The 16,223-nt window shown below is 30.3% G+C and overlaps 1 protein-coding gene across 2 annotated transcripts in view; it reads right to left on the minus strand.

Annotated features, from left to right (window-relative positions):
• Positions 1–182: 182 nt before the first annotated feature.
• LOC126749143 (cytokine receptor) overlaps positions 183–16,223 on the minus strand; it is a 51,520-nt gene continuing 35,479 nt past the window's right edge. The window contains exons 2-14 of one of the 2 annotated variants that reach the window (XM_050458812.1): positions 15,122–15,249; positions 14,830–14,972; positions 12,455–12,578; positions 12,136–12,331; positions 11,216–11,415; positions 10,311–10,925; positions 10,044–10,189; positions 9,577–9,989; positions 8,465–8,829; positions 7,053–7,208; positions 6,427–6,661; positions 6,033–6,364; positions 183–5,186 (exon numbers count right to left, since the gene is read on the minus strand). In XM_050458812.1, the coding sequence (XP_050314769.1) occupies positions 4,657–5,186; positions 6,033–6,364; positions 6,427–6,661; positions 7,053–7,208; positions 8,465–8,829; positions 9,577–9,989; positions 10,044–10,189; positions 10,311–10,925; positions 11,216–11,415; positions 12,136–12,331; positions 12,455–12,578; positions 14,830–14,972; positions 15,122–15,224 (3,558 nt within the window). In that variant the 5' untranslated portion in view covers positions 15,225–15,249 and the 3' untranslated portion in view covers positions 183–4,656. The remainder of the gene's footprint in view (positions 5,187–6,032; positions 6,365–6,426; positions 6,662–7,052; positions 7,209–8,464; positions 8,830–9,576; positions 9,990–10,043; positions 10,190–10,310; positions 10,926–11,215; positions 11,416–12,135; positions 12,332–12,454; positions 12,579–14,829; positions 14,973–15,121; positions 15,250–16,223) is intronic. The other variant, XM_050458813.1, reaches the window with a different exon arrangement.

A 16,223-nucleotide genomic window follows, 5' to 3' on the forward strand; every position in this document is an offset into this window, starting at 1 on the left:
ATAGTGAACTCGAAAACCACTTAACTTATTAAGATGTCGTGAACAATACCGTCAAAAGCTTTTACCCAATCAAGAATAACTGCAATATTCACCTTTCCCAATATTTATGTAATCTGTCCATGATGTCCAAAGTTCTTTAAAGGGTCTTAGATAAAAATAGGCTATTAGATAGAAAAACGACAAACATTTTTAGTGGTACTCATTACAGCAAGTACCACAAATATATTTAAATAAAAATATTAAATATAAGAGGAACACTGCATAAAGACAGATTCTAATATTACTGGACATGAATACAGTTACCTAATTTAAAATATTATGTTAACATCTAATTTGTTCGGTGTTGTTTTTTATTATATAGCTGCTTGGTATTTCAATTCCAAAATGCTTAACCAACTGTAATTTCGACTAACCCATAACAGCTGCTTACCTAGTATATCATCTAAAAATATAGACATTTCTTACATAAAATTTAATCCTAATATGTGAAAAGAATCTGGGGCAAGACATCATATATTAAAGCAATATTATTGTGAAAAACTATTGCACTAAATGTTTAATATTTTTAATGATGTATCGACCTGTACACAAAATGCCGAATGAAAAATTTTCTTACATAATTTACATGAACTTAGCAGTTACATCTAAGGTGGGCATGTTAAGTTGAATTTATCACAGACAGTTCGTATTTCCTAAAGAAATTTACAATATTCGTTGCACGAATTATGCGCCACTTCATTGGAAGATTCTAACTTCGATATTTAAAACAAATCTAAAACGTCAAAACTCTAAGTAAAAGAATTTTATTTTAATTAAAAGGTTATTTTAAATCTACATGTTTTATAGGCCGCTTCCTGTAAAGCTTGACAAATGTCGATTGGACCCACCTAGATGTAACTTTATAAAATTACTTAATTACGAAATCATGTAAGTTTTCTTAATCAATACATGTTATAAAAGAAATCAAGATAACATTAGTATAACTTTTAATTCTCCCTTTGTTAACGCATATTGTAATAAAATCTAGAAGTTTTGAACATGTTCTAGCATCCACAAATCAACTTTAATATCGTTGGGTTTTGGTTTTTTTATATTAAAGAAGTCATTTGCAAAATAAAATTAAGACATTTTTATTCTTTTATTTATTCTTTTCTCAGGATTTCAAGAAATAATTTTATGAACTACAAATAATAAAGCTCCACTAGTATATGTTATTATGAAACTATCGAATCTTATTCTTATATTTCATAAAATGAACCTTATTATGAAAATTTCAAACAAAAGCATTATAAATATATGAATATTTACTGAATTTACTCAGACGATTTCATATTCTGCAGTGCAATAAAATTTTAATCAGAAATAAACATTATGAAAAACTAGTTTTTCTGAGCACAAATAAATATAAGAAACTAATAAGAATATTCAATGGATTTAAATGAACCTTTAAAAATTAATATATAACTCACACCCAACTACTGTTCACTTTTTTTTCTGTTACGATACATTATGTTACTTGGCAATATTCAAGAAGAGTTTGTTGAGCAGAAAGAGAAAGGGGATTTTTTGGGTTATCTTTGCACATCCCATCGTTTTTATGGTCTTATTTGATACCACCGGAAAGCCTCAGTTTCGATTTTTTTAAGTTACTTCTAGAATTTTAAGGTAACAAAAAGCCGCCTTTACTTAGGAAAAAGAGTAAATTTTGAATAGGCTTACACACCTTTATTAGAATATTTGAATATGTTTATTTGGTTTTCTAACCATAACATAATTTCTACCGATTTTTCATGTCACGTAACATTTGCAATCTATATCTAAAGGGGGCAAGCAATGTATGTATGACCTTATGTCTAAAGTTATGTGTCGTATATGGAGATCGAAAAAGTGCTGATAAAAATATTCATCACTAGTTGATTAAGCGTATAATGTAATACTAAAAATCCAAAATAAATACGATATTTAAATTTAACATTGTCATAGCAGTATATCCCTCATATACTTTAAAGTTAGTCGTAATAAATTTAGGTTTTGTACTATGAAGCATATCGCGAGCCGCATTCTAATGGATGTAGTTTACAATACAGGTTAAAGATACCGTAAATATTTGAAAATTTTAAAAAATGTCTTGTTTTGGATGGTTACTAAATACATGTATTTTACATAATTTTCTGGAAAAATAACTAAAAGAAAAACATTTAAATTATCGCGGCATTATATTACATTACTTGCCTGGGGGTGTAAAAATGATAAATTCTGAGTCTTTCAACAGCGTTGTATGCAAGGCGATGATTTGTAAATTTACAAGATAATAGGTCAAAACTTAATGATTAGACACTTACAGCTAATATAGGTTTTGAAACCGCATACACATAACGCTTGTGAAATAAAACTTTTTATCAGTCGGAGTTTAAGCCACAAAACTGAAAAAATTTGCTGTGTGTTACCCTGTATTTTATATTCCACATAATACTCGTTCTTTCAACAGATCTTAATATTTACAGATATAAATGAATAATTACTTATACAGGTCGTTTGACTCTATCATATTGTAAATCATCAAATTTTTGTTTGAAATCATCAGTCATTTGAAATGTTAGGTAACAAAAGTATTTTTTTAACATTTTTGAGGGCGAAAATGCGATTGTGTCAAACGGCCCGACATCAAAAATTAAAAGAAGTATTAAATCTGTGAAAAAAATAATGTTAAAAAACAAAATACAAAAAAGCACTCAGCCAATTGCGATAAATTAATATAAAACCACTTAAAAACCTACGCCAACCCTAAAATAAAAATTATATTTACAAAAAAATCTTAAATAAGGAATATTTAGAGAAATATGTCATAAATACTTAGAAAGTTATTTACAAAAACAACACAAACAAATTCTGTTGTCAAAGCTCAATTTTGTTTAAAGAAGTGACCTAAGACAAGGAGCATACACGCACAATGAAATATCAATTTCACTACCAGTAATCTCGTTAAAAAGGTCGTAATATTTTTTGTTGTGACATTTTATAACATGTTTGATAAGTTATTCTGTGTAGCACGGAAAGTACAAACATAGCGCCCCTATTATATCAATTTTAAAGATAACTTTTTTATTTTTTTCTTAAAAATGATATAATACTATTTTTTTCAACGATCAAAATATAATTTTTTTAAATAATGCTTAAGAACATTATTATACCAGGTGATCCATTTAACCTGACACAGCATTTAAACAATATAAACAAAATCCGGTGGATTTTTTGTCAGAAATGTTTAAAATCATATGTAATGTTAGTGTGTTCATAATATTTTTGAAATTAATCTTCATATTTGTTATTATTTTAATGATGTAGGTTTATCGACTTTTATTTTCGGATTCTCTAAAAGCTCTAATAGGATAACCGAAATATGAAGAACGTTTTAAGTAAAATAGAGAATAAAATTTAATTAACTAAACAAGAGCTCTGAACAGTTTTTGATAAATGCATGACGAAATAATGAAATTTAAAAAATATATGTTATACAATAAAAATGGTTCCATTTCTGCTAAAATTCCTTTCGGACGAACAAAATGATTAAAATGAAAATTAAATGCTTGCTTTGCTAAAAATTTACCTTAAATTGAACTTTTTCGTTACAAATTATTAATAATTTATTATGACACGACATTTATGAGATACCTCATCGACCAACCAGCGACAGTTGTGTTAAAATTAATGACAGTGCTTAAACACATAAGACACCCTTATAGTAAGCCCAGACAAAATTGTGTATTATGCAATTCCGTGCGGAAAAGAGGCCTGAAAATGAAGCTCCAAGTTTTAAAAAAAAGAAAGATAAAGGTTTACCATAACACACAGCAGTGAAGCAAGAATAATTTTTTCTTTTCCTGCTTTATACATTTTCTGATCTGTTCTGATTTTGAATTTGGTTCCATGTTCCATTAACTATGTCTGGTTCTGTCAATGAATATTAACGAACCTAAATTTTATACTGCTAAAATGAATCATTTTAAGGTGGCTTTAAAATAAATACATATTTGCTTATCCTCCTTGAATAATATAGAGAGCTTGACATAAAGGCGTTTTATAATATTTTAGTTGATGTTATCATACCAAGTTCGTAAACGCCAAAATCTTATTTAATTTCGTCCTAAACTTCATATATTAATATTCTTATTTTGTGCCAATATTATATCTCAATCCATTTCGATTTTTGTCTTGGTTTCTAATCTTCAGTATTGTGTGTTAAAATGATTTCTATATTAACGTAATTACCTTTGTTCGCCGTTTTTATAGAAAAGGGATTCCAAAAAGTAATAATTGTTCATTAGTGCCACACCTAAATAAAAAAAATAAATACAATGCTTTCACGTTTTGCGCGAAATGCAATCCTTCCTATATATTAGGCCACTTCGCAGAAAACCTTTTTATTTTCCTAAATTCCATCACAGATACAGTAATTGTGCAAAATATGGCTCACATTTAAGAAGAAATTGGCACTTTGACAACCTGCTCATAATCTGGCAGGGTTCCGCTAACCTCTTAACCTAACCAGATCTTTAAACGTGTTAAAAATTTTAAAAACAAGGCAAAACATTTAAAAAGGATTTTATGGTTTCGAAGCACAGGAGTTTTTTTAAAAGTCTTTCAGCTCACTATTGTTTAATCTTCCTTGAGAGCTTTTACACTTTCCTGTAATTTCATATTGTGGGGCACATATCCTTTATTGGTTACCCTTGGCATCGTAATGTCTGGCTTCTGGAGTGGTTTGGTTTCTCCTACCATTACATACCCAGAACTGGGAACGGGCTCTTTAATAGCTTCGGGTTGCCAGTCGAGCATTCCTGTTCCATACGGACCTGTTAATTCTTCCTGATTTAAAGTATACACAGGAAGTATGGGAGAAAACTTTGTGGATTTTGGTGGTGCAGGAGTAGGCTGTCCAGCAAGGACGTAGGGTGTATTTTTAGATGCTGGCTCTTGCGTTAGATGGGGGACGTATCCCGAAGACGCCGGAGCGGGATCACTCACCGCCTCAGCAAAAGGTACATACGAAGATTTGGGTGTAATGTCAGCTAATGATGTGTACTCTAACTCCATGGGAGGTGCTAAAATTCCTACGCTGCTATAGCCTGTTTGAGGCGGCTTGGTTGCCCAGGGAGCTTCGGAAAGGTCCGACATAGTTACGTACCCTAAAATATATGAACTCATTTATACTTATAAATTATTGAAATTACAGTTTTCGCGTTTTCAAAAATAACTTCAAAAAAACGAGGTAAGCTTCAAAAATACAAATGTTCAATTTCGCCCAGTCACAAAGATGAAAGCGACTGCAATAAAACAGGTTTACAATAGCTTGGAATATAAAAATGCTATTTCAAACTATTTTTAGAGGGAATAAGAAGCAAGAAAAGGTCTGATCTTCGAAGTTGACCTTCTATGTTTTTTGTGAGCGAAAAACTTGAGCTCGGGATGAGAAAATGTTTCTCATAGGTCTGTTTTAATTTTTAAATGTCAAATTTGCAGATTATCTAAGATTAATACAAAAATGAATTGCATAATGCTTCTGTTCAAATATCCCTGTTGGAAATAAGTGTTCATTTTAATAATACACATTCAATTATTCATTGAAACAATAATTACATTCAACTACTATCTCTGCTTAAATTAATAGCTATAATATCAATCAGGCTTAGTTAATTAATAAATAAATGTTTTAATAGCAAAAAAACGACGGAAAAGACCGAATATATTAATATACTTTCAGTAACTAACAAGCTTTTATATTCATACTTTTCTTGCTTCAAAACATATTTATAGAAAAAATACCATACTACTCGTTTGAAAATTTAAAGGGATTCTTGCAGCCTTTCTTTTGACTTCAAGAATATTTTTTAAATATAAATGTAATTGATCTGGTTGCTCTCTTTATAAAGAATAAAATATTTTCTATTAAATATTCTTCTATAGCCTAAATATGTTGTGTACTGATCATATACATTACTAAAGTACTAAAGTAAATGAAGTGATTACCTTACCTTTCTTAACATTTGGTCGCTGCCTTAACGCAACATCTTTGGATTCTGTTGCGTCAAGATTTGGTGACCCCATCTGACTCGTTCCAGAATCCAACGATACAACTCCTCCAGATTCTACCGATGATACGCTTTCAGCTCCAGAACAGCATCCGCTTGTATCTCCACTAGGATTTATCGGTCTCATTATCTTCTCTGGTAGTAAAGGCTCACCAGGTAACATTTCATCGGGAAGTTTTTCCTTCCCTTGATCGAATTTACCTATTACGTTATTAAGTTCAGGCGGAAGTAACACTTTTGGGTAGTTACACATGGATCGTACTTTGTAGTACGTCCTGAAAAAAAAATTAATAATTAATAAAAAATTAATAATTACTCAAATGTCTAGAATACTTACATTCTAGCTGCATACACCAAGAGGACTACCAAAAAAACTACCGACAAAATAATGATTGGCAAGCCCCAATAAGTGGAACTATCGGCTGAATCGCAGGGAGCCGTGGCTAGTTCGCTCCAACTTCCATGAAGTAATTTTCCATCTTCCCTTATATTAATTGCCCGAACCTTAGCTTTCAGCTCCCTTTCTGATTTATTTTCCACACAAGTACTGACTTCATAAAACATTTTGGAAGCTGAAAAATAAATAGTTAAGAGAGGTCAAGAAAGAATAGACACATACGGATGGGTCTATTTTTTCTTATGTAGTAAGCCACATCTTGCCATTTAAAAAATACTGCTAGGGCTACTTTTAACAAATATTTAAAAATTTCAAACATAGGAAGTTATCATTTATTATCACTACATTACTATCACTTAGTTTTTTGATGTGGTACTAAATATTTCTGGTTTTATTTGTATTAGTTACTATTGAAATGTAATTAACAATAATTTAGGTTTTGTAAAAATGTTCTCTAAATTTACCAATAAAAAAATCCATAATACTGTGGGTGATATCTGTTGCATTTTAGTAAATATTTTTAATTGTGTAAGTCGACCTCAAAACTAAATAAAATAAAAACTTACACGATGCGTTCACTTTCTCATGGGTTTCATCAGATCCAACATTAACTTCATAGTAATCTACCTTGACACCGGCAGGTCCAGGTTTTTCCCAGTTCAATCTTGCCATTTTAGTTATATTGTTGAAGTTCCAACTTGGCAGGGCAACTTGACCGGGATCTTTAAAAAAAATCTTTTTTTTTAAATCAAAAAAACATAACTACCAAATAATTTATAAAATCTGACATTATATAGAAATTCCTAAGTGAAAACACAACTTTTAGGTTTCTATCCTTGTAGATAAATCCATTCTAAGATGCCCTGAAGTTTTTAACAACTATATTTTTTTTATTGGTGTAAATGAAAATATTTTCCTATAGGCAAATATTGTGCAACTTCTGTATATACTGTGGTAAGGATAAACAAAATAATATAAATATACAAATAATATCTTTGAACAAATAAATAATATACACATATTGCTATTTTCGCTATTTTTTCTCGGAATTTTAAAATTTTATTAAAGCAAAAACACAATCAGCTTAGTGCATGTTTTTGCATTTTGTTACATTTAAATTAAAACGAAATGTTCATGCTGAAAATGAAATATTCTCTTTATAAATATATTATTACATCGACGCATGTATGCTGTATGAATGTTTCCTTTTTTATTCGTACAACATATGAGTTTTTTCTATTTTTTTTCTCAGAACACTCCTGTCAATAGAGATTGAATTTAAAGAATGGATTTCAGCATTTTCTTTTCATTATTTTAAGAAATTGAATATTATTCCAATGTCATCAGATTATCAACTTTTGAAATTCAGCAAGCAGCTGTAGATCGGTTAGTTCACCCCGACAGAAAATACTGGTTGGACATAATTTCTTCTTATCTTTTCTTAGTCACTCGTAATTCGTGTATTGCTTTATTTTATGATTTTAGAAAAAGTCCAAGCATATCTTGACGTGATATTCTTAGACAGATTAATAAATACCCTTAATTTATTACTGTATTCGTCATTATGGTTCTAAACGTTATGGTTGTTAACGTTAAGATAAGACGGTTCTTTAATCTTAATCTGACCGAATTTTATAACATTTCAAAGAATTAATTATAATAATTTAACTATACAACCATTTTCGTTATCGCCGACGTAGAATAGAAAAAAAAACTGCTGAATATTATGTTGTAAAAACATGTAATATATCTTCATCGTTTGATGAGAAACCATTAATAATTAAATTCGTTAAAAAAAATATTCTCTTAATTTACTGTTTGTTCATTATTGTAACATGCGTTGAACAGCAAATGAATTTAGTAAATCACAGTAGTTAATAAAATAGGGAAATAACGTTCACAAAACGTAACTACAGATAAAATTTTGGTTAAACCTAACTGTAAAGATAAATAATTTTTCCCATTTAACATTACTTACCTCCTATAGGCGTTTTTACACTTCGTATAGTCCGATTGGAGCAAAATAATTCATTGCAAGCTTGTACGCCAACAACATAATGATGTCTAGGTAGTATGTTATTTTTAATTGTTACTTCATAATGTTGCTTATCTTTTTCACTTTGTACATTTAGCTCATCAATGGAATTAAGTGATAATTTATATACAGACGTATGACCATTTTCTTCTTCAGGTTTATCCCATCTAATCGTTAGTTGCTTTTCTTCCACATCAACGTTTAAGTTCAAAGGCACTGTTGGATAATCTGGTTTGGTGTGATTAAACATAGCTTTACTAAATTGGCTTTCTGCATCTTGGATTACTGGTTTCACACAAATGATATATCTAAAAAAGATATTTTTGTAAGTTTTCTTTAGTAAAAGTAAGTATTATTTTAGTACTATTCTAACTGAAGCTAAAAACCTTTTATACGAAAATAATTACTCACGTGGGTATAATATGTTGGCAGATTATTCATTTATTAACGTCAAAAAAGTTCATATAAATATGCAACGACTGCAACGACTTCGTTAATGATAAAAATAGGGACTGATAAAAATACAATATAATTCACATGTTCGTAAAAATCTTGGAAAAAAATGGAAAAAAGATAACTACGTCACACTACACAAAATGACGTTTTACTTAAAAAAAATATATGACATTTTTACCAGTTGCCGACCCAGACGCTAACATTTAATATGCCAGGAACGCCACTGGTAAAAAATTTGGTACCATTCTTTTAACCTAAAAATACGGTTTTCAAATAAATCAATAATAATCAATAAGGTAATAATAATTGACGAAAACAAGGAACACACACGCTCACGGTCTCACAACATATAATTAATTACAGGCTACACGTGTTTCGCTCTAGCTAGAGCACCATCGGGCCTTTAAAAGCCAAACACACATTTCACACTACATAATGGATGAGATTTTTGTATAGGTAATAATAATATGTATATTAAATATCTAAGTTAACGATTTTTTAATCCAAATATGTTAAAACCTTAACTATTAAAAGTATTTCATTAAACCGATATTTAATGGCTGAATTTAACCTTATTGTTTCTATCTGTTGAAACTTACGTCGTATAGGGTTTTAGTCCCACAATGTCAAAGTTGCCTTCATTTTTCTCGGGTCTACCATTAATTTTGGTATATCTCAAGCTATTTGGTAAGCAATTCGTTTCTCCTTCAGCCGACGGGCAATAACTTACATTAAAACTCAAAACATCGTCAAGTTTGACGCATTTAAGCATCCAGTGAATACTTAGAGATCTTGCAGTAGCACTCTCAACGTAAAGTTGGGAGAATTTAACTCCGTTTTTAGGTATATACGAGCAGGCCGCCCAAAGCATGCCAGTACTAGATCCGGCTCCGTTTGCCGAAATAGCGAAGTGGTAGATGTTAATACTCTGGTTGTTAACATAATCGTAAGTGTCTAGTTTTAATGTCACATTGTTTATTTCAGGAGAATACGTTTTCCAGTTTAATGATCCCTAAAATCAGGAACTCTATTAAAAAAAAAACCTTACCATTGGAAAAACACTTACATCACATGTGTAAGGCCATTCCTTTTGAGCAGAACACCAGAACAGGGTGTAGCTTCTGACCCTTTCATCGTCGCTTTTTCTCCACCAAAGCAAATAAACCCCATTGGATTGTTCACTTTTTACAAAATTAACTACAGGTTTTAAAACTAAAATAAAATAATAATTTTAAAACTAAACTAAAAAAAAGCTAAGCAAAAAAAGTATTTTTTTGTAAAAGGTTTAGTTTAAAAGAGAAGTCGTTATTAACAGCTTAAAACAAGTTCTTACCATATCTAGTAGCCGGGAAAAACACGGTAGAATAATTTTTTGACATTCCCACTTCGTTCTTTGCCCAAATCTTAAACGTATAGTTGGTATCTGGCAAATTGTCGTACTTTAAGCAGTTACTGTCGCGTATCGTCAACGGCTCAATTAAAGTATCGTCACCGACACCTTCCAGAACGTACGAGGTATCATTCCCGTTTTCTTGGTATCTCTTAAGACGCTGCCAGCATACTAAACGACTCCTTGTGGGTTCCACATATTCAAAACTTCCTTCAATTGTTTTTGGAGGGCTGTCAGGAATTTTGGATAGTGTCCTTACAATAATGATAGATTCTTTTGACCACATTTTATCTTCCGTGGCTTCTTCCATTTTCGTAGATACTTTAATTTCGTAAAGCCAATGAGCATAAGGGAGATTGTTAAGTGTAAAATTGAGTTTTGTTCCTCTTAATCGTAATTCTTTAGTTGTCCAATTTTTATAATGCTCCATACACCAACTAATTTTATGAACAAGTTTTTCTTCTTTGACCTGTATATATGTTGGAACATCCCATCGTATTAGTATTTTGTCAGAGCCGGTGGCTACCCCAGTTAAATTTACTGGGGGATCAGGACGAGCTAAAAGGAAAATAATTCACATTGAAAAACAATATTATTCTAAATGGATTTTTTAGAACTTAAAATAATAAATTAAAGATATTTTGAAATTTTCTGGAAAAATAAATAATTCCTAAATAACAAAATTTGTGAAAATAAAAAAATTATAAACAGAAAAATAAAATGTTTAAGAGAAAATAGCATTTAATGGCAATCTTCTCGGATAAAACGCCTGCTATCGTTGAAACAAATACTAAAGTTTAGATAGAAAATGCCTTGTTTAAATTTAAACTAATACATAATTGACTTACTATTTGCGAAATTTTCGATAGGAAATTCCATAATATTGGTGCCGAAAGTATTATTTGCGATAAGTCTAAAAGTGAATCCTGGCCAAGAATGTCTATATTGAGGATCAGTAGTTATACTCCAAGTGCACGATAGCTTGGTTGAATTAGCATTTGGTAACATTTCTTTTGGGCACTCGTACGCTGACCGCTCATTTCTTATACTGTGGATAAAGTATTGAAAACTATAGGAAATATCTTGTATATTACAATAATGGTTAACCTTTTAAGCCCAACACTCTTTTTCTTCAAGAGCTTATGAGAAAACGATTAAAGCACACGAATTTTGACAATTGTTTGTTGTTTAAATGCTTGATACAACATAACTTTTACAAATTTATTTGAATTACGACAAAATAAAAATATCCAGGTAGTCCTGAAAAAAGATTTCCTAAACTTTTCTGTGAAGTCAACTAATTTGTCTAGTTTTGGACTTAAAAGATCATCTTAGTGACTATTTTACATGCAGGTAAAAAAATCATTTTTTTTTTGCAATAAATAATATAGTAAAGCGACTTGTTTACGATGAAGCACAAAAATAGAGACAGGTCGGCTACGGTATCAAAATTTCCAACATTGAGGTAACATTACTTCTGCCTCGGAAACTGTAAAATTATTAACATGCGATTTAATTCATGCGAGCCAAAGAAATGTTATAAATTCGATGCATTATAGCAAAAATATATAATATGTAATTACTGGGTTAACAATTAATTTTGAAGCGAATTTGTTTTTAAAGTAATGTCAGCTCAATATTAATGTTAAACGTATTTAAATTAAATCAAGATTTAAGCTTAAAGTAAATAAATTAAATTTAAAATAATTAGCGCGCATCCGACCTTACTAAAGCTAAAAATGATTTTTTCATAAAACCTAAAGCTTACTTCGCCTTTTTATTGGTAGTATTACGTGCAGTCTTTAAGCGATGCTTTTGTTTATTATACCTTGTATTGCCAGCTTTCAAAAAATACAATAACCGGTAACTTGTAGTAACGCAATTATTAGGGGGCGTAAAATCGCATGTAAAGCTTTCTAAATTTTTTCCCATACAATTGAAGTCTGTGACCTTTTGTGGAGGTACTAAAAAAATGGAAAAATATTATAACAAATTATAACCTAAACAGTTCTCCAATGATCTAGAAATAATAGGGATATATATACGCTATTTCCATATAATATTAATAAATTAAAAGGAGTACTTACTTCCTACCACGACGACATTATGGCAAACCAAAGATCCGTTTATCATACACACATAATCACTCCAGTTTGTTTTTGGATGGTTTCTGATGTAGTATCTTATAGCTGTTGAATTAATCTTTTCCACCTAGAGTAATTTAATAACTTTAACTGTAAAAAATAATATACACAAATCGTATAGGAGGAATTGAATTTTCCAATCACTTTAAATTTTTAATAGCTCAACTATCTTAATTTATCTAATTGATAAAAATTAGGCCTTTCGTTTTTGGAAATAATGTGCTTGGATACGCTAATGAGCATAAACAAACATTTTATAAAATCTTTTTCGAGGGGTGGCTTATGTACACATAGTTTCAAGAATCAGCCATGTTAAACATATTCATTTTTATTAAATACATTTTTAAGATATTATTATTATTAAGAAAACCTTAAGTAAAAATGTATGTACACAGAAATAATTTGAAGCGGATTGAGATTTTTCTATGCCTCAAAATAAAATGTTTATTTTTAAACGTTTATACTGCATTTCAAATAGGTAGAGAGTAAGTAAATGTAAATTTCCGAGTTTTATGGTCACCCATAGGGGTACGTAAACTTACTACCTAGTTATTTAATAAGGCGGGAAAAATAAGATAGGGTTCGAACCTTATACAGATAAGTGCGATATTTAAATGTAATACAGAATAAATGGTATGGAAAAATCTACCATCGATAGACTATTGCGGAAAAGAAAGGCAGGACAAGTAGAACCTTCAAAGCATAGTACAGTAAGACCTGCCAGAGTTCCTGATAAAGATAGTAAAGGTGCAGTTAGAAGAAAAGTCCATTCTTTTTATTTCAAAAAAGAAACACTCACCTTGAACAAAATTTTAATGGTGCTTGGCCGAGACGATAGTATTGTTTTGATGAGTAAAAAACTCTTATGGATCCTTTTAAAAGATATGGATTTTGCATGGCAAAAGCATAATCGCAAATCATCACTGGAAAGTGATGAAATTTGTTTGGTGGAGAATAAAATTCCTAAGAACCATCAAGCAGTACCGCAGAGAGCAAAAGAAAATTTTTTATCTTGATTAAACCTGTCTTAACCAAGGATATATTGTTCAAAAAATTAAGAAAGCATATCGACGGGCATTAAGTGCCATCGGGAAAAGACCTTATTAAACATATTTGAATTGAAGACGGTTTCGTAAAAGAAGGTTTGCTAAGTTTTGAGTCATGCCGGACGGGAAATTATGTCGAGGATATGAATACAGATGTTTTCGAGAATTATTTTGGAGAAATTATTTATTTCTTTAAGTTGATTCGGTGGTAGTCTTGGACAAGCGACGCATAGAGAACTCACATTACATCCCGGAGAAAACAAGAAATTATAGATTGGCTGACTGTCCAGAATATTGAGTTTGAACCCAACATGATAAAAAAGAGTTAGTAACCATGGCAAATATTCACAAATATTGTTAACAAGAATATTCCATGGAAGATATAGCAGAAACACATAAAATTACTCTGCTGCTAATTCACTTATATATTCTTAAATGAGATTATAAAAAATATAATTTTTTATGATTAAAAACATAATAGGTATTGTTATTTATATTTTTTAAAAACTTCCAATAAAGTTATACTTGGTTTAAATAATGTAGTACCCTGCCTGCACGCCTTTGTCGTACCATTTTTAGTGTTTATCCAATGTATAACATTAGAAAAGGCAAACCCGAATGATACTACCTGCACAATTCATTTCCCAATGCAAATAATACATATCACTATGGAAGTGGATACATTATTGGAGTGTCAAACTGTACCCCTTTTGCAAACTTAATAAATTTATTACTCTCTACATATTTAAAATCGACTATAGAAGCCAAGCTGTGTGACTTTAAGGCGAGTACGATTATATAAATAAAAACGTCTGGTAAAAACCTCACCCTACTACAAGCAGCTCCTTATTTATGGTAATATTGCCAAGTTTTGAACTTATTTACGTTATTATTACTTATGTTATTAACATATTTACGAAAAACGATTTTTTTAAAGGACTGTGTTAATTAAAACCCAAGCACGTGAAAATTTAAATTTGGGACAAAAAATATAAATACCTTTAGGTCCACAACAAATGGCTCACTACAACATGGCTATTGCATTATCATTATCACTAACAAATATAATACATATTTAGTTAAAAAAAATTGCAATAAAAAATATACTTTAAGTAAGGGTCAAAGGACCAATACAATTCTTGGTAATTAATTGTATAATACAGAAACATGTTTCTATATCCCATTATGTTCTATTGCAAACATCCCCTCTTCCCTTATATTATATAACATTCAAATTTAGATATAATAGTTAAATCATTTAAAAATACTCACAGGCATTCGCTTTCTGTTCAGCATGTAATACATTTGGTCACTTGCATTAGGCCCATATTCGATTATGCCTTTTTCATTTAGGACACATATGATTTCTAAATCCTCTCCATATCTCAATGTGATATCTCCTGCTGGATATGTATCTAAATCGATAGAAAAATATATTTTTCAACTAATTCTCTAGGTTAGTATTTTCCTTTTTACATTTTTATGTAAAAAAAGCAAACTAAGATTTGTTACTATTGTTCAAAGATATATTTAATTGTTATTAATTAATAGCGAAATAACTTACATCCAGCCGAGGTAATGCCTGGTCCGCAATGGGTACTGCTCGCTATTGTATTTACAAAAAGACTCAGACAAATTAGAAACGTATGCCTTAAATGGGCCATCATGGGAAAAATCAAGTTCAAGGTTTATCTGAAACAAAAAATCAATATTTAGAGTGTTACAATATTTTAGAAACAAGTTTTTTAGATGAATTTGAGATTACTAAAATATTCGAGATGTTGATACTTTGAAGCCCACAGTCGAAATGTTTTTCACACTCTGGTAAAGTAGACATTTCCTAGGCATATGTTAATGCATTAATTTTCTATGAATTAATTTAAACGGCTACTTATCGCTTTATGTGCTATCGCGTAAGAAAAATTGTTTATCATTTTTTTTTTTGTATAATTGTGATAGTAATTTAAAATAAGATTGAGTTATGTTTATTAAGATATTATAATATATAGAAAATTGTGATATTTTCTTTCATAATAAAACTATTACCCAAATTATATGAGAAAACGTCAACATTGCGAAGAAAAAATATATATCATGCAGGGACGCCATTTTAAAGGAAAGCCAGTTCAGACCAATCAGGACAAATTTAGTTACTACTATATTCTTTGATGACTGTATGTTTCAGACGAATTCTCCCGAATGATTCTTCGGAAATGACGGCATAAGTTCTAGAGTGGCCCCAAAAAGTTTGTTGACGTAAAACCACACGTCAAACACCTTTACTATATTTAGGCTTAATTACTAATATTAAACTTCATGAGTTGCAAATCAGTTTCGAAGAATATGTGTGAAGTTAATAGAAACAAAATGATTACAATATAAATATAGTTATTTTAACGTAATTTACTAGGAATAATTATTGGGAAAAAGGATGCAATAAAGGGGGCGAATGTTATAATGAACCACATCAAATAATCATTTATTCTTAAAATAAAATACAGATTTAAGGTGATGTGAGAAACACATAAATTTCTAAATAGTTTTCTCTTCACTAATCTCTAATATCCACGGTCTTAAATAGGCAAAGTGTAGGCCAGGGAAAACGAGGAGCAAATTACTATGCATATAAAAATTAATCTTGTCGAAGGAACATCCGAATATGTCTG

Source organism: Anthonomus grandis, chromosome 22 (assembly GCF_022605725.1).
Source record: "Anthonomus grandis grandis chromosome 22, icAntGran1.3, whole genome shotgun sequence".
NCBI classification, from domain to species: Eukaryota; Metazoa; Arthropoda; class Insecta; order Coleoptera; family Curculionidae; genus Anthonomus; species Anthonomus grandis.